Source organism: Sorex araneus, chromosome 4 (assembly GCF_027595985.1).
Source record: "Sorex araneus isolate mSorAra2 chromosome 4, mSorAra2.pri, whole genome shotgun sequence".
NCBI classification, from domain to species: domain Eukaryota; kingdom Metazoa; phylum Chordata; class Mammalia; order Eulipotyphla; family Soricidae; genus Sorex; species Sorex araneus.
Window position 1 is genome coordinate 221,530,722 of NC_073305.1, and position 24,039 is coordinate 221,554,760.

A 24,039-nucleotide genomic window follows, 5' to 3' on the forward strand; every position below is an offset into this window, starting at 1 on the left:
TCAACACAGAAGGCTTAATCTGCAACAACATCTTAATAATCTCATACAAGGGCTGAATGGCGCACTAACTTCTGATGAAACATTTTTGATCAATTTTTAGCAAATTCTAACAAGCAATATAAAATAAATTACTGAGGGTCTTCTATGGTGGCAGGCTTAAGAGGTGATTGGGAAACTTGGTGGCGGGAAGGTGCAATGGTGGTGGGATTGAATGTCTATAACAAATTTTTATGAACAACTTTATAAATCATAGTTTTTATATAAAGTGTAGGGAGAAAATAAAAATTTTAAAAATAAAATTCAATTGGCTTTCAAATAAATAAATGTTCAATAATAAATGCTAGGTGTTCCTTACAAAAGACAAATGCAGTTTCACACAATAGAAAAAGCCAGTAAGACCATCACTGAAATCAGCTCCTGTGATGATTTCTTGGCCATTTCATTTTTGAGCCAAAAAGAATTTTATAGCCATTACTTTGCCAAGAGCTCCTTTTATGTCCCTGTTCCTCAGGCTATATATAAAGGGGTTCAGCATGGGGGTCACCACAGTAAACATCACAGCAGCTGCTATGTCCGAGTCCGCTGCATGTGAGGACGAAGGGTTGAAATACAGAAAGATGATGGTGCCGTAGAAGAGGGCGACAACGGCCAGGTGGGAGCTGCAGGTGGAGAAGGCCTTCCACCTGCCCTGCGTGGACGGGACGCGTAGGATGGCAGAGGTGATAAGAATATAAGACACCAAGATGCAAATAAATGGAGCAAGCGTGATCAGACTGGCTTCGATAAAAATCATCATCTCGTTGATGTATGTGTCCGAGCAGGAGAGTTTCAGGAGCGGGGTGACATCACAGAAGAAGTGGGGGATGACATTGTCCCCACAGAAGGACAGCCGAGCCATCAGCAGCGTATGTATGAGAACATCCACGTTGGCGACGATCCACGACCCAGCCACCAGCAGGGCACAGAGCTGAGGGGTCATCTTTACTGAATAGTGTAAGGGGTGGCAGATGGCAACATAGCGGTCATAGGCCATGACAGCCAGCAGGAAGTTGTCCATGTCCACAAACATGAAGAGGAAGTACATCTGCGAGAGACAGCCGGCGAAGGAGATGCTCTGGGTGCCCAGGAGGTGGTTGGTGAGCATCTTGGGAATGGTGGTGGAGGTGAAGCAGATGTCCACGAAGGACAGGTTGCCGAGGAAGAAGTACATGGGGGTGTGCAGGCGGGCGTCCACACTGATGGCCAGGAGGATGAGCAGGTTCCCCAGCACCGTGGCCAGGTACATGGTCAGGAAGAGCAGGAAGAGGAGCTGCTGCTGCCGGGGCTGGGAGGACAGCCCCAGGAGGAGGAACTCGGACACGCTCGACTGGTTGGAGCCTCTCATGGGGCTGCGCCCAGAGGCGGATAAGAGAGGCAGAAGTCAGAGACCACAATGGCTACAGGCTGCATGCAACAATCCATACTCGAACCGCAGTCTCAACACGAACCTAGAGCAGAGACACAGCCACTCTGCCCCCAGGCTCTAAGATGCTTCATAATTTATTTACAAAATATAACAGAACCACAGACACATACAAGATGTTTCAATTGTATAAGTCTCCTTCAACACTGCCAGACTTTTGTGCCATCCCACAGAGAAGAGAAATCGCTGGTGAGAACTGGATTTCTCGCAAGCACACGCTGATGGGTCCGGGATTCAACGACTCCCTGATTCTAAGAGGCTTAACAGGGATTCCTCAAGGAGCTTAACTCACTTCTAGGAAATTCTGACTTCACCATTGTTGCCATCTTACCTGGGATAAGCTGTGTTGCTGTCTTCACCTTTGAGGAAATGGACAATGGTCCTGTTTATTATAAGGCTCGGAAAGTCCTAAGGCCCTCTATCGTGGACAAATGTGGGGGCAACTGAAGACAGGTTTTTACAGCACCTCCCATGGCCACTGGGACAAGACTCCCTATGAGCCTCGTTAGAGAAAAACAGAAAGTAATTGGCCCACCTCTACTTTCTAGTCCCTATGGACCCAACATTAATGACAAAATATGTCATCTAACTTTTGGGTCAGAACTTAGAGATAAAGCAATCCCAGTGAGACATGTGACAGAGAAAAATCCCAGAAACCCCAAATTACAATATATTGCTGAGGTGATCTGGGATTCTTTAGGGATTGGAAAATTCAGCTATTAGTTTTTCTCTTTTTTTTTTTTAATTTTTATTAGTGAATCACCATGAGGTATTAGTTTTTTCTTATGTTCTTATTTCCTAATCTGGGTTAATGGTGGACTGTTGTCTCTGTTCTAGGGTGGTGTGGGGTCAGTCACCAGCACGTCTGCAGTGACCCATGGTCCCCTGGGTGTGTTTGGGACCAATCACTATCCCCCCACCCCGGCTGGCCAAAAGTGACAGAAAAATGAAGGAGGGAATGGGGATCACCAGGTTGGTTGGTAACAAGTGGCCATTCATTCAAATCTCACAGTGTTAGTTATAGAGAAATCATAAAGACTTGGGGGGTAGCGGCTGCACATGGGTGTGGCTGAACATTATCGTAAAAAATGAACAGATACAAAGCCCTTCCTTCAGGGGAAGTTCTAAGAGATACTCAAGGACAAAATCTCATCCTGCTAGAAGACTGGCCAAAAGGCAGAATTCCATCTAAGGGTGTACTGTCTTCCCTTTTCTTGAGTATCCATTTGAAACAGTCATCTTAAATTTACTTCTTCATATTTCTAGTCAGTTTATACGGACACAGTAAGAGATAGATTAAGCTTAAAGGGTGGCTCTTCCTGGGGACATTTCACTATATATCCCAGATTACAGTTCTCAGACCAGGTTAGTCTTTCCTAACCCCAGCAGGGTCCTTATCCAGTTACTTCTTTATGGGTCATGGCAGAGTTTGTTCCATGACTGTAGTCTTTTTTTTATTATTAGTGAATCACTGTGAGGTACAGTTACAGACTTACAAACTTCCGTGCTTATGTTTCAGTCATACAATGGTCAAGTATCCATCCCTTCACCAGTGCCCATTTTCCACCACCAATGGCATGACCATACTCTTAACTCATACTTCTTCCAGCACTTAGCCTATCCCTTTTCAAGACACAGGGTAGCTTAGGGCGTGCCCTGGGTCCATCCTTGTCCCTTGGAAGCACCCCCATTTTGGGGTGTTAGGAACTAAGGACAACTGGGGCTTAAGTCAATAAATATGACAGGTGACAAGGAGTAAATATTATTCAGAGTCAATTAACTCTCAGGTTACAAAAACATAGTATTAGCTGTCTTCAGCACAGCAGGTAGGGCATTTGCCTTGCATGCAGCTGACCCGGATTCAATTCTTTCGTCCCTCCCGAGAGCCGAGCAAGCTACCGAGAGTACCCTGCCCGCACGGCAGAGCCTGGCAAGATACCTGTGGCATATTGGATATGCCAAAAACAGTAACAACAAGTCTCACAATGGAGACATGACTGGTGCCCGCTCGAGCAAATCAATGAGCAACGGAATGACAGTAATACAGTAATACAAAATCCAGAATCCTCAGAAGAATTTGACTTTACAAGTCACAGGGTCTGATTTGGGGACAAAAGTGATTAACAGAGAGGGGGAAGGAGAGCACAAAGGAGAGGTTAAAGATAAACACAGAGGACTGAGAGCACCTGATGGAATTGGGTGTGTCTCCAGAGCACTGGGATGGGAGTTACTCAGTAAACCTAAGCTCCCTGCAGGCAGAAAAGACAAACCAATGTTATCCAACAGACTGTCACAAGATCTGACCCTCGAAGTTGGATTCTTCTGCACTCCATCCTCACTAGCTCTGCAGCACATGTCACCATCTTGCAGAGCCAAATACAGCGGCACTGGCCCTGGTCCAGAGTCATGGAAAGCTGAAAGCAGCAATTCTCAGACATAGGATTTTCTCAGAAGCCACCTAGCAGACTACTGCAAACATATATAGAAACCAGGGGCCAGAGAGACAACATAACGGGTGAGACCTTGCATTCAGCCAACCTAGGTTTTATTCCTGGTATCCCATATGGTCCACGGAGTCTCACCAGGCATGATCCTTGAACACAAAGCCAGATGCAAGCCCTGAGCATCACTAGGTGGGACTCCCTAACAAAAGATACAGAAACCTATGGGATTGGAGAGACTGTAGAATAGGGAAGGTACTTGCCTTGCATGCTGCCAACCTAAATTCAACGCCCAGCACCACATATGGTCCCCTGAATATTGCCACAAGTAAGTCCTAGCTTACAGTCAGGTATGGCCTCCAAACCAACATATATACTCATATATACAGAAAGCAAATTTAAATGAGGCTGGGAGTCCAGAAGGAGTTCGTTGGTACACACACGTACACACACACACGTCAGCAAAATATAAGAACAAACCAACTTTGCATCACCAATAATTGTGACACTGCTTCCCAACATTGGCCCAGCATCAGCACCCCAACACAGGGGAAGACTTGCACACATCAGAGGCCAGCTTCTTCCTGATAACGATGCAGTTACAACAGCTGCTCTAAATCTCTGTAACAATTGACTCAAGCCTTATTCTGGGCTCGGTGTGTCTTGCCTGACGACTGAACTCTGCAAAGTGGGTTGTGTTGTTCCCAGACCAACCCACTCTGTCGGTGAGACAAGCAGCTGCTTTCTGTTGGAGGTCAACCTTGTTTAAGCTGAAGATTCTGGCTGAAGGTCTGGCACGGACCTCACACTGTTTCTGTCCCGCTGAGCAGCAGGGGCCTAAGCCCCCCCACCCAACTTCCCACCCTGCCAACTTCCCAGTCAGTCACTTCGCCTCTGAGTGTTTAGTCTTCCCTTGGGGAGGACGGGCAAAGGTCGAGGGTGCTGGAGGTCACCAGGGCGGTGCTCAGCAGCGCCAGGAGGCTTTGCGGTGCCGGGATGGACTCCCTGCCCTGTGCCTGGCAGTCCCGCGCGCAGCCCTCGAACCCATGTCCCGGGCCCTCCAATAAGCTACTGTCCGGTGTCGTGTTGTGCGCAGCGGAGGTGCTACACCCCGAGTATTTACTGGAACTGAACCCAGGGCCTCGCCAAATGCGACGAGAAATGTGTCGCCGGCCTCCAGCCGAGCCTTCTAGAAGCTACTGAGGCGGGAAGTCGGATGCTTCTAGGAGGGCGAGGGAGGGATCCTGACGGGCGTTCGAAGAGACCGAGGGCCGGGTCCAGGTGGAGTGCGGAGAGCTCACGGGGTCTGCCCGTTGCCGCGTGACGGCGGCCAGCCCAGACTCCCCTTCCGCCGCGGCTCACGGCAGACACACTTACAGGAAAGCACTGGCTCCCTCCAGCGGAGCCCGGGGAAGGTCGGACCAGGACGCGTTACTGAGGAGACCGCGACGAGCCGCGCTGAGGCCCCGCCCCTCTCATCTCATTGGACGGGCATAGAGGCTGGAGGGGGCGGGGCAATGAGAGCCACTTCTGATTGGTCCGGTTCAAAGAGGGAGGCAGTCCTTCCGGAAAGAGTTACCAGCAGGTTTCCGCCATCTGTGGCGCGCCTGGGAGTGTCGCTAGGTCGAGCTTCCCAGAGAGGATCCGCGGGCTCTCAGGCAGCGCGGATGGGGGCCGTTCCAGAAAACTCAGTAATCAGTATGATCGAAAAGTGCCGCTTCTGCAGAGGGCCCATCGGGGGTACTTTCAGGGAGGGTGAGAATAGTGTGGGGCTTACGATCAGGGGCTTGGTCCAGGTGAAACCCTTTTGAGCTTGCCACCTGTATTCTGAAAGGAAGGTGCAGGCCTACCCTCCCACGCGCCCGGAAGACTGGCGCTTGTCTGCAGCCTTTCCTGGAGCCGTCATTTTGCAGGACTCCTTCTTAAAATGATTTCATCTGTAAAAACCCTTTTTCCCAATAAAGCCACTTTCATAGATACTGGGAGTTAGGACTTGAGCATATCTTTGAGGAGGACACACAATGCTACACTCGTTAGAGCAGGGAGTAACTTCAGGGCGAATGGAGGGGTAAAGCGCAGGATGCAGTGCCAGAGCAGGCTCTGGGGCTCCGGAGAGAGTAGAGGGGAGCTGAACACAGCAGCGCCTCCAGCTGACACAGTGCAGCCCTCAAGGTGTGTGGGGTGTGCCTGTGCCTATTTGGGACGAGGTGCTAATAGTGGCAGTGGGAAGATGATGGAAGTGTTGGGTGGAGGGATTCAAGAATCGACATTATGATCTACGGGTGAGGAAATCTGGCCGATACAGAGTCAAAACTCACCAATAATTCGTAGGTGTGGTTAAAGACATGAAAGTGAACGCGATTGCCAGGGAAAGAGTGAGAGGAAGTCTGAGAGTGAAAACCAAGACAACAACAAGTACTTAATGGAAGACAAGCGAATGAAAAATGGAACTGGATGAGGACAGGGGTTATGGGGCTTGCCTTGCACACAGCTGACCTTGGAACCACATGCGGTGCCCAAGCACCATCAAGAGTGATCCCTGAACACTACTGTGTGTAGCCCCTAGACAAACAAGGGAGGGCAGGACAAGTGACTCAGTGGTTGGGGTGCTTGTCTTGGACACAGCTGCTGTGGGCTGCCCTGCTAGGAGTGATCACGAGTGAAGAGCCAGGAGTAAGCCATGAGCATTGCTGGGTCTGGCCCAATAAAAGGTTAGCTATCTTCCATCAGTAAGACTACAGATTTTTAAAAATATTCTTCTTGATAATTTTTCTGGGCTGGAGCGATAGCACAGCGGTTGGGCGTTCACCTTTCACGCGACCGACCCGAGTTCAGTTCCTCCGCCTCTCTCTGAGAGCCCGGCAAGCTACCGAGAGTATCGAGCCCTTGCGGCAGAGCCTGGCAAGCTCCCCGTGCGTATTGGATATGTCAAAAACAGTAACAATAAGTCTCTCAATGAGAGACGTTACTGGTGCCCGCTCGAACAAATCGATGAGCAACGGGATGACAGAGTGATAATTTTTAGGATTCTACAATGTCTAGTAGGTATTACCCACCAAATCAACAAAGATAATTTCACTATTTGTGTGTCTGTATCTGTGTGTGTGGTGCTGGGATGAGACCCAGGACCTCACATGTGCGTGCTATGCCAAAAAAGATTTTTTAAAGCCTTTGACATGGTATTATTTTTTAATTGTGGAAAGTTGGTATTTTTTTTTGGGGGGGGGGTCATACCTGGTGATGCACAGGGGTTATTCCTGGCTCTGCACTCAGGCACTCAGGAATTTACTCCTGGCGGTATCAGAGACCATATGGGATGCTGGGAATCAAACCCGAGTCGGCCGTGTGCAAGGCAAACGCCCTACCCACTGTGCTATCGCTCCAGCCCCAATTGTGGAAAGTTTTTTTAAAAAAAAAAAAACAAACACTTTTCAAATAAGAAATTCCAAGGGCAGGGGCTGGAGTGATTCCCAGCATCCCATATGGTCCCCTGAGCACGGACAGGGGTAATTCCTGAGTGCACAGCCAGGAGTGACCCCTGAGCATCGCTGGGTGTGACCCAAAAAGAAAAAAAATTCCAAGGCAGGATAGATAGTACAATTGGGTAGGACACTTGCCTTGCATGTGGCCACCGGGGAATCAAACCCTGGTGTAAAAAATTACGCACACTGAAGGGTGTGTGTTCGCAGGCTCTCTGGGCGGCTCTATCTCACCCGCGTTCAGTGCTCAGGAGCCGCTATGTATGAACTGAATCAGGATGGCTGTTGGCCAAGGGCAGGCAAAGGAAGAATGAGGACCAAGCTGGTTGCTGATTAGTTACCGTTTATTCAGTCTCTCCTCTCTTATATCACTCACTCTTCCTTCCTAGCCCCTTATTCCTGCATCCCAGCATTCAGGATTCTCCTTCTTCCCACAGTCTCTCCACCCCCTACTAGTTCTCTCTCCACCTTCCCTCTGGTCCCATGCACAATCAACATAAGAAAGCCCTTCCTAAGGGCCCACCAGGCTCAAAGGAAACACCACCTAGTGGTATTCAAAAGCCCTTCCTGACTGCCCTTGGGCAAATACCTCTTAAGGTGTTTTTCTCCTTTCCCCAGTCCAAAAGCTCAATCAACATCTAGTTAGTTTTAGATGGACACAGTAAGAGATGCATTGAGGCTTGTAGGGCAGCTCTGCTGGGAACATCTTGCCACAGACTCAGACTACAGCGCTCAGGCCAGATTTATCATTCCTAACCCTAGCAGGGTCCGAATAATAATATAATAACTGGGGCCGGATCGATAGCACAGCGGGTAGGGCGTTTGCCTTGCACGCGGCTGACCCGGGTTCGATCCCCGGCATCCCATATGGTCCCCCAAGCACTGCCAGGAGTAATTCCTGAGTGCAAAGCCAGGAGTAACCCCTGAGCATCGCTGGGTGTGACCCAAAAAGCAAAAATAATAATAATAATAATAATATAACTAGTAGTTATTACTTTTTGAATCATGACAGTATGTATATTTGAATATAATAAACCTAGTAGTTATCATTTTTTGGATCATGACAGCATTTGTCCACGACCTAGTTCTTACCTTATAGTTAAGCATTAGGAACTTTGGTCAGGCCCATCTCGATGCCAGGGTAACACATAGCTCACCACTTGCCCTGGATCCATCCCGTCCCTTGTTGGGACGCTGCCTTTGGGGATGCTAGGAAGTAAGGGCAGCTGAGGTTAGGTCTAGAGAACAGATGCCCAGGAGAAAAATATCACGTAGAGTCAAATGACTCCCAGGTTACAAAAGCATAGCATTTACGACAGTCTTCTTGTCCCCATACAAAAGGACATGGCTCTGAATAAACCATGCAAAGGACACAAGAAGAGAAAAACGATATTTACAAGTAACAGAGCACAAAGAAAAAAGTTACAAATAAACACAGAGGAAAGGGAGCACTGTGATGGTGATGTAGGTAGGTAGATAGGGGAAGGCCCTGGACAATAAAACTGTCTGTACCACTGTCTTCCCATCCATCATCGATTTGCTTGAGGGAGCACCAGTAACATCTCCATTGTGGGACTTGTTGTTACTGTTTTTGGCATATCGAATACACCACGGGTAGCTTGCCAGGCTCTGCCATGTGGGCGGGATACTCTCAGTAGCTTGCCGAACTCTCCGAGAGGGGCGGAGGAACCGAACCTGGGTCAGCCACGTGCAAAGCAAACATCCTACCTGCTGTGCTTCCCAGATAATTTTGTTTTATCCTAAGACCCAAGGGGATGGAACCTAGCAGTAATAATACAAATGATCTATCTCAAAAAGTAACTTCAGGGCCGGAGAAACAGTACAACAGCTTGGGCACCTGCCTTGTAAGCAGCTGACTTGCATTCAATACTTTCCACCCTATTTGGTCCACCAGCTCCACCAGGAGTGATCCCTGAGCACAGAGCCAGGAGGAGGTGCTAAGCAAAACCAAAAAAACAACAACAACAACAACAACAACAAACAACCCCCCACCCCAAAATAAAACACAAAAACACAAAATAAAACCAAAAACAAAAACAAAAACAAAACGCAGCTTCAGAATTCCAAAGAGGTAGGCGCTAGAGACATTCCAGAGGTTAAGGCACTAGGTTTACATGAAGCCAACCCCGGCTGAATCCCTGGCACTGCATACAGTACCCTGAGCTCTGCCAGGAGTGATCCCTGAGTACAGAGCCAAGTGGAAGTCCTGGCCACTGAGTGTAGCCCAACATTCACCCCCAACACACTAAATAAGAACCAATAAAACGAAAAAACCCACAAAACGTAGAAGACGCAAATCAAGATAAATTTCCTTATGTCCTACTGTATCCTTAGAGAATCACCAAGAAAAAAATTCTATTTTTGTAATATAAAAACAGAAACTCCCTTATCAAAATCAGCAACAATGTACCAGGAATTTTCTTTTCTTGACTTTTCTTTCTATATAGGATCCCCACTTATAAAAGGAAAAAAGGGGGCTAGAGACATAGCACAGTGGGTAGGGCACTTGTCGCACACAGCCCACTCAGGTTCGATCACTGCATACCGTATGGCCAGGAGTGATTCCTGAGTGCAGAGCCAGGAGTAAGCCCTGAGCACAGCTGGGTGTGGCCCCAAAAACAAAATTTAAAAGATAAAAAAAAAAATACCACTGCTGATCATATTCCATCCTCTAATTCCCTCCCAGTGGATATATATTTTTTCCAAAATTAAAAAACAAAAAATAAAACAAGGTGCCTCCTGTAGGAAAATTTATAATAGTCCAGGGCCAGAGACAGTTCAGTGGAGAGAGCATCTGTCTTGCACACAGTCGACCCACCCCCACCAAAAAAAAAATGTAACAATATTTGGTATATTCTACGGGTGACAGGCAAATGAGGTCCACAGACAAATCATTACCAATGATGTTTCTACCTGTTCCTAGCACAAGATCAGTGTGTGATTCCAGACAATTGCAGCCTAACAGCCATTGGCAACACACTAATTTGCTTGAGGGTTAGACACAGACTTGATTTTCTCATCCCACTGAAAACCTCTTCCTGCCTACCACTTTCCCGAGAGCCCTTTTCAAGTCCCTGTTCCTCAGGCTGTAGATGAAGGGGTTCAGCATGGGGGTGACCACCGTGTAGAGCACAGCAGATGCAGTGTCCTCCTCAGATGAGTGCGAGGACAAGGGGTTGAAATACACAGCTATGATGGTGCCATAGAAGAGGGAGACGACAGTCAGATGGGAGCTGCAGGTGGAGAAGGCCTTCCACCTGCCCTGCGTGGACGAGACGCGCAGGACCGCGCGGGAGATGTGGATATACGAAACCAGGATGCACACAAAGGGGGTGATCATGATCAGGGCACCCTCAGTCAGAATCATCGTGTCGTTCAGGGATGTGTCCGAGCAGGAGAGTTTCAGGAGAGGAGCAGCATCACAGAAGTAGTGGGGGATGACATTGTCCCCACAGAAGGACAGTTGAGCTATCAGCAGCGTATGCATGAGGACATTCACGTTGGCAACGATCCACGACCCGCTGACAAGCAGGGCACAGAGCTGAGGAGTCATCTTTACTGAATAGTGTAAGGGGTGGCAGATGGCAACATAGCGGTCATACGCCATGACAGCCAGCAGGAAGTTGTCCATGTCCACAAACATGAAGAGGAAGTACATCTGCGAGAGACAGCCGGCGAAGGAGATGCTCTGGGTGCCCAGGAGGTGGTTGGTGAGCATCTTGGGAATGGTGGTGGAGGTGAAGCAGATGTCCACGAAGGACAGGTTGCCGAGGAAGAAGTACATGGGGGTGTGCAGGCGGGCGTCCACACTGATGGCCAGGAGGATGAGCAGGTTCCCCAGCACCGTGGCCAGGTACATGGTCAGGAAGAGCAGGAAGAGGAGCTGCTGCTGCCGGGGCTGGGTGGACAGCCCCAGGAGGAGGAACTCGGACACGCTCGACTGGTTGGAGCCTCTCATGGGGCTGCGCCCAGAGGAAGAGAGACTGGACTCAGAAAGCCAGACCAGGACAGTGATGCTGTGACAACTCAGGCTCCACAATCACAGTCAGACTCTGAGACAGAGAGTAACTAACTCAGCTGCACTCATATTTTCAACTCGCAGTTCTGGTATTTCCTACTGAACTCATAGTTTTTTATTTTTATGAAATCTACAAGCGTTAACTCTCTGTGTATGTCTGACACTTCTCAGACCTAATTTCTCCCCGAAACATCCAGGTCAGGAAAGCTCTACGAAAGGCAGGGCTGGTCAGTACTGGCCTCATCTCAAGTGACGACCAACGGATTCAGAAGGGCCACTAACAGGTCGAAGATCTGGAAGATGCAGTGCAGGGATTCTTAAGAGACCCCCATCTCCGGTCCCTTTCTCCGGGTGGCCGCCTTACCTACCTGACGCTACTATCACTGTGCAGTGCTCCTCACCTCTCACAATGGGCCCAGGCCTGTCATCATTGTCCAGCTGGCTCAGACACACAGGCAGATGCTCGCCAAGAGAAAGGCGCCGGCTCATGGTCTTGGCCTCTGTCCAGGGACGATGCTCGGGGCAGTGACAGAGCAGCCCTTACAGAAGCAGTGCAGCCACTGGGACTGATTCCCTCAGAGCCTCATTACAACACAAGAAGCAACTCTCGCCCCTACTTCTGCCCCTGTGGAACAAACAGTAATAATAGTGACGATTAGCTAAGATTCTGATGAAATTCTTGGGTCAAACTTGAAGTTTTTTTTTTTAAGTCACTTTAATGGAGACAATATCCAAACATAATTTCCAGGGACACAAGCTTGCACAGGGATGATCGAGTCCTGTGGGTATCTATCAGGGTGGAGATTTGGTTAGTAAATCCCCATCTCCTCACTTTCTTTGTCCACACCAGGGTCACTCTGTCACTTTATGTAGAAAGCTTGCTTTATTATTTTGCAAGAAGGCTAGTGATGGCCCCTCTCACAGACGGGAACATCGGGAACACAGCACAGAGCTGAGAATAACCCACGGCCCACGGCCACATCCCCAGTTAAAAGAGCCCAACACTCAGGGCAATGGTCCCTGGGCATCCAGGATGCTGGCGTTACGAGTCCATGCCCCGGGATGTCTCTCCAATTCACATTGCTGACCTTGGTTCCACAGGGAACCCCCTGATCCATGTAGAAATGACCACAGGAGTCCCCCGATGCATGTGTATCCCCAAACTGCTCCCTCTCACCTTTGGTGAAACCAGAGGACTTGGTCTAAGATTGAGGGAAAGAGGAGCCATAGCACTATGTGTCCTGTCCATTTATTCTATGCATAAATCAACCCTCTGCTACCTCCCCTTGACACCCTCGGACTCAGGAGATGGAGCACAGGAATAGCACACAAGAATAGGCACCAGCTGGGGGAAATGTTCACGAATTCAATCTTCTCATGGTGAGCCTTGATTCAGTTCAATACTTTCCTACATTTCAGGCTGCCTCACTCATGGTTCGTCTTCGTGGAGTATAAAAGCGAACTGTAATAATTTTAGCAGAAAAGGATTACATTGTAAGAATATGAGTCTTTCTTTAGTTTGGGGGCCACACCCAGCAATGCGCAGTTCTGGCTGCTGTCTGGGCCCAGGAGCTCTGGCTGTGTCTGGGGACTGTATTTAGTGTCAGGAATTGAAGCCCGATCGGCATGGGCAAACACCCAAGCCCTATGCCTGACCTTGAATTAGAATATCATTACCTAGGCCAGAGAATCAGCTCGACAAGATTTAGGCAGATCTGGAGCGTCCAAGGCCCCACCCTGTGGTTGGTCCTTGGGGCCCCCAGAACTGTACTTGACTCAAAGGACTGACAAACTGGTGGCAAAGTGCCTATGGACTTAACTTTGGCACATGCTAAGCACGTACCTTAGCCACTGTACTCTTTTGGGCTCCACAATTTTTCTCTATAGAACAATTTTAGGGGGACTGAACAGTGACAATACAGTGCTGAGTAACATTGGGTTGTCTTTGCTGCTCCCACAGGGAGCTTAAGGTTTACTGAGCCACTCCCATAATAATGCAACTGAGGCACACCCAATTCCATCAGGCATTAGTAATCCTACAATGCTTTTCTCTTTCCTTTATGTCATTTGCATAGTTTATTTAGCAATGTCCTTTTTGTATAGACACAGAAAGACAGTTGATGCTATGCTATGTAACATGGGAGTTAAATAACTCCAAAGTAATATTTACTCCTGGGCATTTATATTTACTTGACTTAAGCCCCAGTTGCCCTTAATTCCTAGCATTCCAAGAGCAGGGTCCTGACGAGTGACTGGATGGACCCAGGACAAGCTGTGAGCTATCTTGGCATCGAAATGGGTCAGGCCAAGCACCATACTACTTAACTATAAATTAAGAGCACGGTCATGGACAAACTCTGTCATGACCCAAAAGAAGTAACTTAAAAAGGACCCCGCTGGGGTTAGAAAAGACTAACCTGGCTTGAAGACTGCGGTCTCAGATATATACCGAGATTCCCCAGGAAGAGCCAAAATTTAAGTTTAGTATATCTCTTACTGTGTTCATACAAAATGACATTGCTAGAAGTATTATAAATACATTAACAACTCTAAATGGATTACTAGCTGAGAAAAGGAAAAAGCAATATTCCCTGGATGGAATCCCGCCCTTAGGCGGGATCTCCTAGTAATCTGGAGTAATCTCTCGACACGAGATTCTGTCCTTGAGTTAATCTGAAGGAATGGCCTTACCTCTTTTTGTGGTTCAACCTCACCTTTGTGTCCCCACCCTCCATGATTTCTATATAACTATGCTGTAAGGGGTAAGAGGAATCGGAACAAGAATCAGAACGAGAGTAGATGCAGGGGGACAGAACGAGACTAAACATTGGGGAAGGAGATGAAGACAAGCTGCTGGGAGCAGATGTTGAGCACGAGAAGGTTGACGACGAGACGTTGAAGATGAGGAAGAGAACTGAGACTCTGGGACTTGGTCTGGGAGGAGACTAGGATATGGAACTCGGATAACTGGGACAGGCCAAAACTACACTACGAGACTGCATCGTAAAGGGAGAGATGGGACGCCGCCAGGAGGGAGAGAAATAAACCAACAGCTGATCAGCCTGGGGCCCGGCTCCTGTTTCTTCGTTTCCCCAGTCCTTTGCCCATCATCCAGCCCGGGGAGGTGGCTCATGGTCATGGAAAACTCAGGTCGCGTGTCCCATGGCAGGACCCCATACAGGGGCACAGAGTCGCATCTGTACCTGTGACTTAGCGAGAAACCACCTTCCCACAGTTCAAAGCCACCAGCCCTGAGGTTGACATGAGGCTCCGCCATGAATGTGGCCAATCACATACAGGATGCGATAGGGAGGCAGCAGGAGAAGAGCAGAGAAGAAAAGCATCCTGGACGACAAAGAACTGAGTTTCCAAAGCAAGTGAAGCTGCGTTGTTTTAGTTCCGACGATCCAACCAAGTGCCTCAACGCCAATGGCTCAAAACAGCTCCAGCCTTCTTGTGGTGGGCCTGAGGGTCTCATGCCACAAAGAGGCAGTGCCCAGACAATGCCCTGGCACACAGCCATCTGGGCTGGCATTGCACACATGGACCCTGTTCTCAGAAAGCAGTGCCAGCTTCTCTCACGGCATCTGCCAATTACATTCTCCACATGCAAGACCAGACTGACTCTTCTCGGGTAGCGAGAGCGTTCAGAGGGGAAAGCCTTCCTCCCGGCCAACAACGGAAAGGGCAGGGTCTCTGTGAAAGCCCGAGCCTCCACATCTCCCAAACCCAACATCAAGGCCAAAGTAGAAGCGGAGAGGCAGCAGGCCGGGCATTTGCCTTCCACTCGGCCAACTGGGTTTCAATCCCCAGTGTCCTGTCTGAACTCAAACATCACTGTGAGTTCAAAATGTGGGGGTGCGACACATGCATTCATTGGTGAGAGCCACCTCCCGGCCTCCCCAGCAGAGGGACAAAAGGAGAGGGGACCACAGACTGATGGTCAAAACAGCCCAATTAATGCAGAGCTGTTAGCATGCTTAGAGCACATCTGAGGGGGTCTGAGGTACAGGACTGCACATAGGTGTGACTGATCACGTAAAGCGATTTGGTGGAGACAGTTCTCTTGGGGGATCAACTCAAGGAGCTGCTCTGTCTCCCAGGGACATCTATATTGCTTTTCTCTTCCCCTGGCTACTAGGAAATATTAAACAATTATGTTTGCTTCTTATTAATGCTTGCAGCTATTTGGATAAACACAGTACGAGATACAGATTCTAAAACTTAGTTCTCTGGGCTGAGGGCAAGACTGCCGGGCTTCTACCATAAATCCCAGACTAGGTCCGCAGGCCGCTTTAGCTATTCCTTCCCCAGGGGGCTCCTGTCTCTTAAGTCATAATGGCTTGTATCAAGGCCATGCTTTTACGCTTTCTAGATTGTCCCATTTCGGAGTAGCTCTGCCGCCTGTCCCGGGTCCATTCTGGGACCTCCCTCTGTGGGTGCTAGGAATCACGGTGACAGAAGCCTCAGTCAAGTGATTAGGACGATGTCGGGAATAGATGTATTTCAGAGACAATGAACACAATGAGCTCTTTCCTGTACCCCATAGCCACACCAGTTTGATCACCGTAAACACATGGTCTTGCAGCTCACCAGGTGTGATTCCTGAGCAAAGAGCCAAGAGGGATTTCTGAGCATTACCTAATAATGTCCACACACAAAACAACCCGCCATAAAGGCTATTAATAAATAGAAAACTCAAGGTCGGTATGTTCATTAGATGACAACAAAGAGACACATTAAGGGCTGGAGCAATAGCACAGTGGGTAGGGCGTTTGCCTTGCACACGGCCGACCCGGGTTCGAACCATAGCATCCTATATGGTCCCCTGAGCACTGCCAGGAGTAATTCCTGAGTGCATGAGCCAGGAGTAACCCCTGTGCATCGCCGGGTGTTACCCTCCCAAAAAAAATAAAATAAAAAAATAAAAAACAAAGAGACACATTAAATATCTATTTATTTTAATTTCACATACACAGACTCAAATTCTATTTTACAAACAGTTTTATGTTAGAAAACACCTGACTCGGTTCCTCTCAACATATAAAGACCCCTGGAATCAAGAATAACCTGAAAGGTAGGTGGGTATATCTGGGGGCTTTGTGGCCAGGGCTTAGGGACACCGTGGACAGGGAAGTCCCTGCTGGTGTAGTCCCCATGATTCATTTCTTGACTCTGAGCAACGTCAAGAGTCTCCGTCTGGGAAAAAGAGAGGGAAGGAGAAAGAGAGAGACAAAGACAGAGAGAGATAACAGTGAGGCAGGGCACTTGCTTTAAACATGGCCATCCCAGGTTTGATCCTCATTAACCCATATGCTTCCCCAAGCACTGCCAGGAGTGATTCCTGAGTGCAGAATCAGGAGTAACCCCTGAGCATCACTGGGTATGGCCATAAAACAAAACAAAATTTTAAAAAGAAGAAGAAAAAGAAATGAATCAATCAGGGCTGGAGAGAGAGTACAGGTGTTAAGGCATTGACCTTGCACGCTGCTCCTCCGGATTTGATCTCTGAGAACACATGGTTTCTCTGAGAACTTCCAAGAGTGATTCCAGGCACCAAGCCTGGAATAAAGCCTGAACACCACCATATTTTGCCCAAAACCCATAACATTCACTTATAATACATAAGCCACAAATCCGCCATGTGATGAAGGATTATACAGACATTAAAATCAACGTTTTTTAAAAATTTTATTATTACTAGTATTTTATTATAATGTAGCAGCACTGCTATTTATTCAGCCATTGGTTAAGCTGTAAAATCACCTTTCTAAAAGCCTTTCACCTGCTTAGGAAGGAGGGGGATAATAAGATAAAAAATAATAGGGAATGATCACAGCCAACGTGTGTAAAACTATGTCAAATGCATGCAGAGGGATCTTCCATCAGCCTCGGGGACTCTCATTTCTTCTTTACAATTATTGATATTCCATAGGGTGTAGTACCACATGTCAAGTAACAAAATGATGTGATGTCATGTGTGTGTGGTGTTGGGCCCAAAGCCGGGCTTTGCACATGGTGTGTGTGCTCTGGACCATGGAGCTACAGCCCTGGCAGCATGCCTCTCTTGGAACGGGGAGATTGTTTAAACTCAAGTAAGAATGTCCAGATAGAGACTGGGGAATGGCTCGATGATCTGGAGGGCACTGGATGGACGAGGGACCTGGCCCGGTGCCCTGACTGCCAAGTAGTGTGGCTCCAGTGAAAAGTAAAGCCCAAATTAGGGGCCGGGGTGGTAGGACAGTGGGGAGGGCATTTCCCTTCACGTGGCCTCCCAGATTCAATCCCCACCATCCCATAGGGTCCCCGGAGCACCACCGGGAGTAATTCCTGAGTGCAGAGCCAAGAGTAAGCCCTGAGAACACCACCAGGTGTGACCCAAGAGGGGGGAAAAAAAGTCCAAATTAAAAATGACTTTGCATCCACTGTTTTCTTTCCCCAGCCTGAGTATCCTTGGGGCTAGCACCCGGCCAGCCCAGGACACAGCAATACCGCATCGTCAGCTTGGGAATGTAGAGGGTCACAGACTGGGGAGATGGGTCGAGAGATGATAGAAGGCGGGCTACAGAGGCAGGCTATACCTGCCATGCACGAAGCTGACCCGGGTTCCATCCCGGCATCCCATAGGGTCCCTGAGTGCCACTAGGGGTGATCCCTGAGTACAGAGCTATGAGTCAGCCCTGAGCATTGCTGCGAGTGACCCAAAAGCCAACAACAACAACAGCAACAACAACAGCAAAGAAAGGGAAGAATGATTGTTTGAGGAGCAAAAGAGAGACCAGGAGGAGGGACTCATCCCAAAGAGGAGGACAGGGGCTGGAGTGATAGCACAGCGGGTAGGGCGTTTGCCTTGCACGCGGCTGGCCCAGGTTCGAATCCCAGCATCCCATATGGTCCCCTGAGCACCGCCAGGGGTGATTCCTGAGTGCATGAGCCAGGAGTGACCCCTGTGCATTGCTGGGTGTGACTCAAAAAGCAAAATAAAATAATAATAATAAAAAAAAAAAACCAAAGAGGAGGACAAAGCCAAGTGTCCACATGGGGCAAATTGTCCTGGTCCCGCCCCTCAGCCCGGGCAGCCAATCAGGAAGCTCCTGGGGATTCCCAATCCTTCTCCACTCCCCACAGGTTCCCCAGGTACTGGCTCACCTGCCTGGAGATCAGTCCATGGACTCACACTGGTCCCTTTTCTAGTGCTCAAAGCCAATTTGGGGATTGTTTTTGTGCCAGAAAAACGCTGAAGGACCCGACAGGGGACAGATGCAGAGAAAGACCAGTGATTCTCCCCCCTGACTGCACATGGGAACCACTGAACTTGAAAAGGTCGTGTCAGGCCCCACACTAGACATGTGACCCATTTGGGCAGTGTGGCCTGTCTGATTTGTCAAGGCATACTTTCTTTTTTTTTTTTTTTTTTGCTTTTTGGGTCACACCTGGCAATGCACAGGGGTTACTCCTGGTTCTGCACTCAGGAATTACTCCTGGCGGTGCTCAGGGGACCATATGGAATACTGGGAATCGAACCCGGGTCGGCCACGTGCAAGGCAAACGCCCTACCCGCTGTGCTATTGCTCCAGCCCCATCAAGGCATACTTTCAATACTCAACATGTGTAGCAAGTTCCGCCCCAGACACATTTTTAAAAAGGAAACACACAGTGTGAATATGAAACAATTTTGAAATTTTTCAAAAGAAGTTCCAGGAGCTGGAGCAATAGTACAGCAGGTAGAGCGCCTGCCTTGCATGCACGTTGGATCCCTGGCATCCCATATGGTCCCTAAGCACTGCCAGGAGTGAGAACTGAATGCAGAGCCAGGAGTAACCCCTGTACATTCCTGGGTGTGATGCTCCCCCCCTAAACAAAACAAACCAAACAATACCAGAAGTCCCAAGAGCCAGAGAGATAGTTCAGGGATTAAGGAGCCGAACTGCACATGACCAACTCCTGCTTAATTTGACCACCTCAGGTTTAGCATTGGCTTCTACAGTCTGGCAGGACGCTCAGTTCGTGGCATCTGCATAATTGAGGCACAGATTCCTTCTGTCATCCCACTGAGAACTTCTTCCTGGCCACCACCTTCCCGAGAGCCCTTTTCAGGTCCCTGTTCCTCAGGCTGTAGATGAAGGGGTTCAGCATGGGGGTGACCACCGTGTAGAGCACGGTGGCCGCAGTGTCCTTCTCAGATGAGTGCGAGGACAAGGGATTGAAATACACAGCTATGATGGTGCCATAGAAGAGGGAGACGACGGCCAGGTGGGAGCTGCAGGTGGAGAAGGCCTTCCACCTGCCCTGCGTGGACGAGACGCGCAGGACCGCGCGGGAGATGTGGATATACGAAACCAGGATGCACACAAAGGGGGTGATCATGATCAGGGCGCCCTCAGTCAGAATCATCGTGTCGTTCAGGGATGTGTCCGAGCAGGAGAGTTTCAGGAGCGGGGTGACATCACAGAAGAAGTGGGGGATAACACTGTCCCCACAGAAGGACAGCCGAGCCATCAGCAGCGTATGTAAGAGGCCATTCACATTGGCAACGATCCACGACCCAGCAACGAGCAAGGCACAGAGCTGAGGGGTCATCTTTACTGAGTAGTGTAAGGGGTGGCAGATGGCAACATAGCGGTCATACGCCATGACAGCCAGCAGGAAGTTGTCCATGTCCACAAACATGAAGAGGAAGTACATCTGCGAGAGACAGCCGGCGAAGGAGATGCTCTGGGTGCCCAGGAGGTGGTTGGTGAGCATCTTGGGAATGGTGGTGGAGGTGAAGCAGATGTCCACGAAGGACAGGTTGCCGAGGAAGAAGTACATGGGGGTGTGCAGGCGGGCGTCCACACTGATGGCCAGGAGGATGAGCAGGTTCCCCAGCACCGTGGCCAGGTACATGGTCAGGAAGAGCAGGAAGAGGAGCTGCTGCTGCCGGGGCTGGGTGGACAGCCCCAGGAGGAGGAACTCGGACACGCTCGACTGGTTGGAGCCTCTCATGGGGCTGCGCCCAGAGGAAGAGAGACTGGACTCAGAAAGCCAGACCAGGACAGTGATGCTGTGACAACTCAGGCTCCACAATCACAGTCAGACTCTGAGACAGAGAGTAACTAACTCAGCTGCACTCATATTTCCAACTCGCAGTTCTGGTATTTCCTACTGAACTCATAGTTTTTTATTTTTATGAAATCTACAAGCGTTAACTCTCTGTGTATGTCTGACACTTCTCAGACCTAATTTCTCCCCGAAACATCCAGGTCAGGAAAGCTCTACGAAAGGCAGGGCTGGTCAGTACTGGCCTCATCTCAAGTGACGACCAACGGATTCGGAAGGGCCACTAGCAGGTCCAAAGTCTGGAAGATGCAGCGCAGGTGATTCTTAAGAGACCCCATCTCCGGTCCCTTTCTCCGGGTGGCCGCCTTACCTACCTGATGGCTACTATCACTGTGCAGTGCTCCTTGCCTCCCACCACGGACCCAGGCCTGTCATCATTGTCCGGCTGACTCAGACACACGGGCAGATGCTCCCCGAGTGAGTGGTGCTGGCTCTTTGTCTCAGCGTCTGTCCAGGGACAATGCTCGGGGCAGTGACAGCGCAGCCTTTACAGCAGCTGCGCAGCCACTGGGACTGATTCCCTGAGAGCCTCATTACAACACAAGAAGCAATTGTCGCCCCTACTTCTCCTGCCCCTGTGGAACAAACAGTAATAACAGTGATGATTAGCTAAGATTCAGATGGAATTCTTTGGTCAAACCTGAAGATATTAAAAAACTATGCCACTCCAATGGAGACAAAACCCAGACACAATTCCGGGGGACCACAGCCTTGCAGCCTTGCCCACTGATGGTCTAGGTCTCTGGCTACCAGTGTGAATTTTCAGTTGTTAAATCCTAGTTCTTCTACTTCTTTAGTTGACACCTCGGGTTAGTCCTGTATTTGATGTAGAACGCTTGCCTCTTATGTCCAGATATCCTGCGATATAAAATATATATACATATAAAATATATACTCTCAGTACATTCCTTCAGCATGTTCTGCAGTATACACAGACTTTTTTTAAAGTTGGGGTAATGGTGATTTTAAAATGTTTATTGTTATAAAATTCCGGGGCTGGAGCGATAGCACAGCGGGTAGGGCGTTTGCCTTGCACGCGGCCGACCCAGGTTCGATCCCCGGCATCCCATATGGTCCCCCAAGCACTGCCAGGAGTAATTCCTGAGTGCAGAGCCAGGAGTAACCCCTGAGCATCGCTGGGTGTGACCCAAAAAGCAAAAATAAAAAAAATAAAAAATAATAATAATAAAATTCCTCCGTCCCTCTCAGAGAGCCCAGCAAGCTACTGAGGGTATCCTGCCTGCACGGCAGAGCCTGGCAAGCTACCTGTGGCGTATTGGATATGCCAAAAATAGTAGCAAGTCTCACAATGGAGACGTTACTCGTGCCCATTTGAGCAAGTCAATGAACAAGGGGACAACAGTGCTACAGTGCTATCCTTCGAGAAGGCTAGTGATGGCCCCTCTCGCAGATGGGAACATGGGGAACACAGCACAGAGCTGAGCATATCCCAAACCCCCATCCGCAGGAAAGAGAGCCCAGCGCTCAGGGCAATGGTCCCCGGGCGCCCAGGGTCTGGCATTACAAGCCCCTGCCCCAGGATAAGATGTCTCTCCTATTTACATTGCTATTGCTAACCTTGGTTCCACAGGGAACCCCCTGATCCACATAGAAATGGCCACAGGAGGGTCCCCACTGCCACATTTATCGGAGTATTTGGATCTAAGATCAAGGGACAGATGGGTCATAGCACTATGTGACTGCCCTGTCTGCTCTGTGTATATTCAACCCTCTCTCGCTCCCCTTCACTCCGCAAATGAGGAGTAAAAGTGGGTCAAAGGAGGAACACACAGTCCAGCAGGCAGGACGTTTGCTTGTGTGTTGCCGACTAATCCGGAGCATCGCTGGGTGTGGTCCAAAAGCAAACAAAAAACTCAGGAGGAGAGGCAATAGTTGGAGAAAACTCTCCAGGATTCAGTTATATCGTGGTGACTGGCTACATTTCAGCCTGCTTCAGTCACTGTTCATTGTCAGGAAGGATCAAAACCAGCTGTAGCTAAGTTTAGCTAAGTTTAGTTCTGGGTGTGGCCAGAAACAGAACAACATAATGAGTGCCAGGCTGGAGAGAAAGTTCGAGTCTGAGAGCAGGCTTTGCGAGCAGGGTGCTGATTGATGCACCTCGAATGGGTCCCCGAGCCCACGAGGAGGTCAGGAGCGTCTCCTGACACCATCAGGTGTGCTCCAAACAGCAGCCAACCCAAAGAAATATTCGGACTCAAAAGATCACATGGGGACTAAGGGGCTTGATTGCATCCCACCAACCCCCGTCACAGTCCTTGGAACCACATATGGTCCCCAGGGCACCCCAGAGAGCACTCCTGAGCGCAGAGCCACAAACGATCTCTGAACACTCTGGGCATGACTCTGAAACCAAAAGGAGAAACAGAATGGTTTTTTTTTTTTTTTTGCTTTTTGGGTCACACTCAGTGATGCACAGGGGTTGCTCCTGGCTCTGTGCTCAGAAATTACTCCTGGTGGTGCTCAGGGGACCATATGGGATGCTGGGAATCGAAACCGGGTCAGCCGTGTGCAAGGCAAACGCCCTACCTGCTGTGCTATTGCTCCAGCCCCAGGAAACTGAATTATTGAGTTCCTCACTGGTGAGCGGAGAGCAGCCTCGTCCCCACACACGAGATTAGTATTCAGTCATAGCCGTGAAGTCCCGGCACATGCGACAACACCAGGGGGCCACAAGACCAGTATGCTGTGGAAGACACACACTGAGGTCACATGTCCCATAGCAGGACCCCACACAGTCTGTGCCTGTGGCTTAGCGAGAACCCGCCTTCCCACTGCTCAAAGCCACTAGCCATGGGGTTGACACGAGGCTCCGCCGTGAATGTGGCCAATCACATACAGGACGTGAAGGGGAGGCAGCAGGAGGAAATCCCAGAAGAAAAGTCTCGGTCAACAAGCCTGAGTTTCCAAAGCCAGTGAAGCTGCATTGTATTAGCTCCGACGACCCAACCAAAGCCTCAATGCCAGTGCTCAGAACAGCTCCAGCCTCTCATGGTGGGCCTGCGGGTCTCATGCCACAAGGAGACAGTGCCCAGATAATGCCACGCAGCCAACTGTGCCAGCACTAGCACGCATGGGCCCTGTTGTCAGAAAGCAGTGCCAGCTTCTCTCACGGCATCATCGGACTGACTCTTCCCAGGCAGCGAGGGCGTTCAGAGGGGAGAGCCTTCCTCCCGGCCGACAGCCGTGAGAGGAGCACAGTCCAAGGGGCAGGGTCTCTGTGAAAGCCCGAGCCTCCACATCTCCCAAACCCAACATCAAGGCCAAAGTAGAAGCAGAGAGGCAGCAGCATTTGCCTTCCACGCGGCCAACTGGGTTTCAATCCCCAGTGTCCTGTCTGAACTCAAACATCACTGTGAGTTCAAAATGTGGGGGTGCGACACATGCATTCATTGGTGAGAGCCACCTCCCGGCCTCCCCAGCAGAGGGACAAAAGGAGAGGGGACCACAGACTGATGGTCAAACAGCCCAATTAATGCAGAGCTGTTAGCATGCTTAGAG

General features: G+C 49.5%; 3 protein-coding genes across 3 annotated transcripts; all 3 read right to left on the reverse strand.

Annotated features, from left to right (window-relative positions):
• Window positions 1–5,306, reverse strand: LOC101554378 (olfactory receptor 1361-like). The gene is made up of 2 exons (XM_004604379.2): window positions 5,281–5,306; window positions 1–1,388 (listed from the first exon to the last, which is right to left on the reverse strand). Exon 2 carries the CDS (start codon window positions 1,382–1,384, stop codon window positions 440–442), a length of 945 nt encoding a protein of 314 aa, XP_004604436.1. The 5' UTR covers window positions 1,385–1,388; window positions 5,281–5,306; the 3' UTR covers window positions 1–439.
• A 5,113-nt stretch (window positions 5,307–10,419) lies between these two features.
• LOC101554646 (olfactory receptor 1F1-like) lies at window positions 10,420–11,361 on the reverse strand. Its single transcript, XM_004604380.2, has one exon. The coding sequence runs from the start codon at window positions 11,359–11,361 to the stop codon at window positions 10,420–10,422; it is 942 nt and encodes a 313-aa protein (XP_004604437.2).
• A 6,151-nt stretch (window positions 11,362–17,512) lies between these two features.
• On the reverse strand, window positions 17,513–20,406 carry LOC129404406 (olfactory receptor 1F1-like). The gene is made up of 3 exons (XM_055136815.1): window positions 19,495–20,406; window positions 17,914–17,924; window positions 17,513–17,567 (listed from the first exon to the last, which is right to left on the reverse strand). Exons 1-3 carry the CDS (start codon window positions 20,404–20,406, stop codon window positions 17,513–17,515), a joined length of 978 nt encoding a protein of 325 aa, XP_054992790.1.
• Window positions 20,407–24,039: the final 3,633 nt, after the last annotated feature.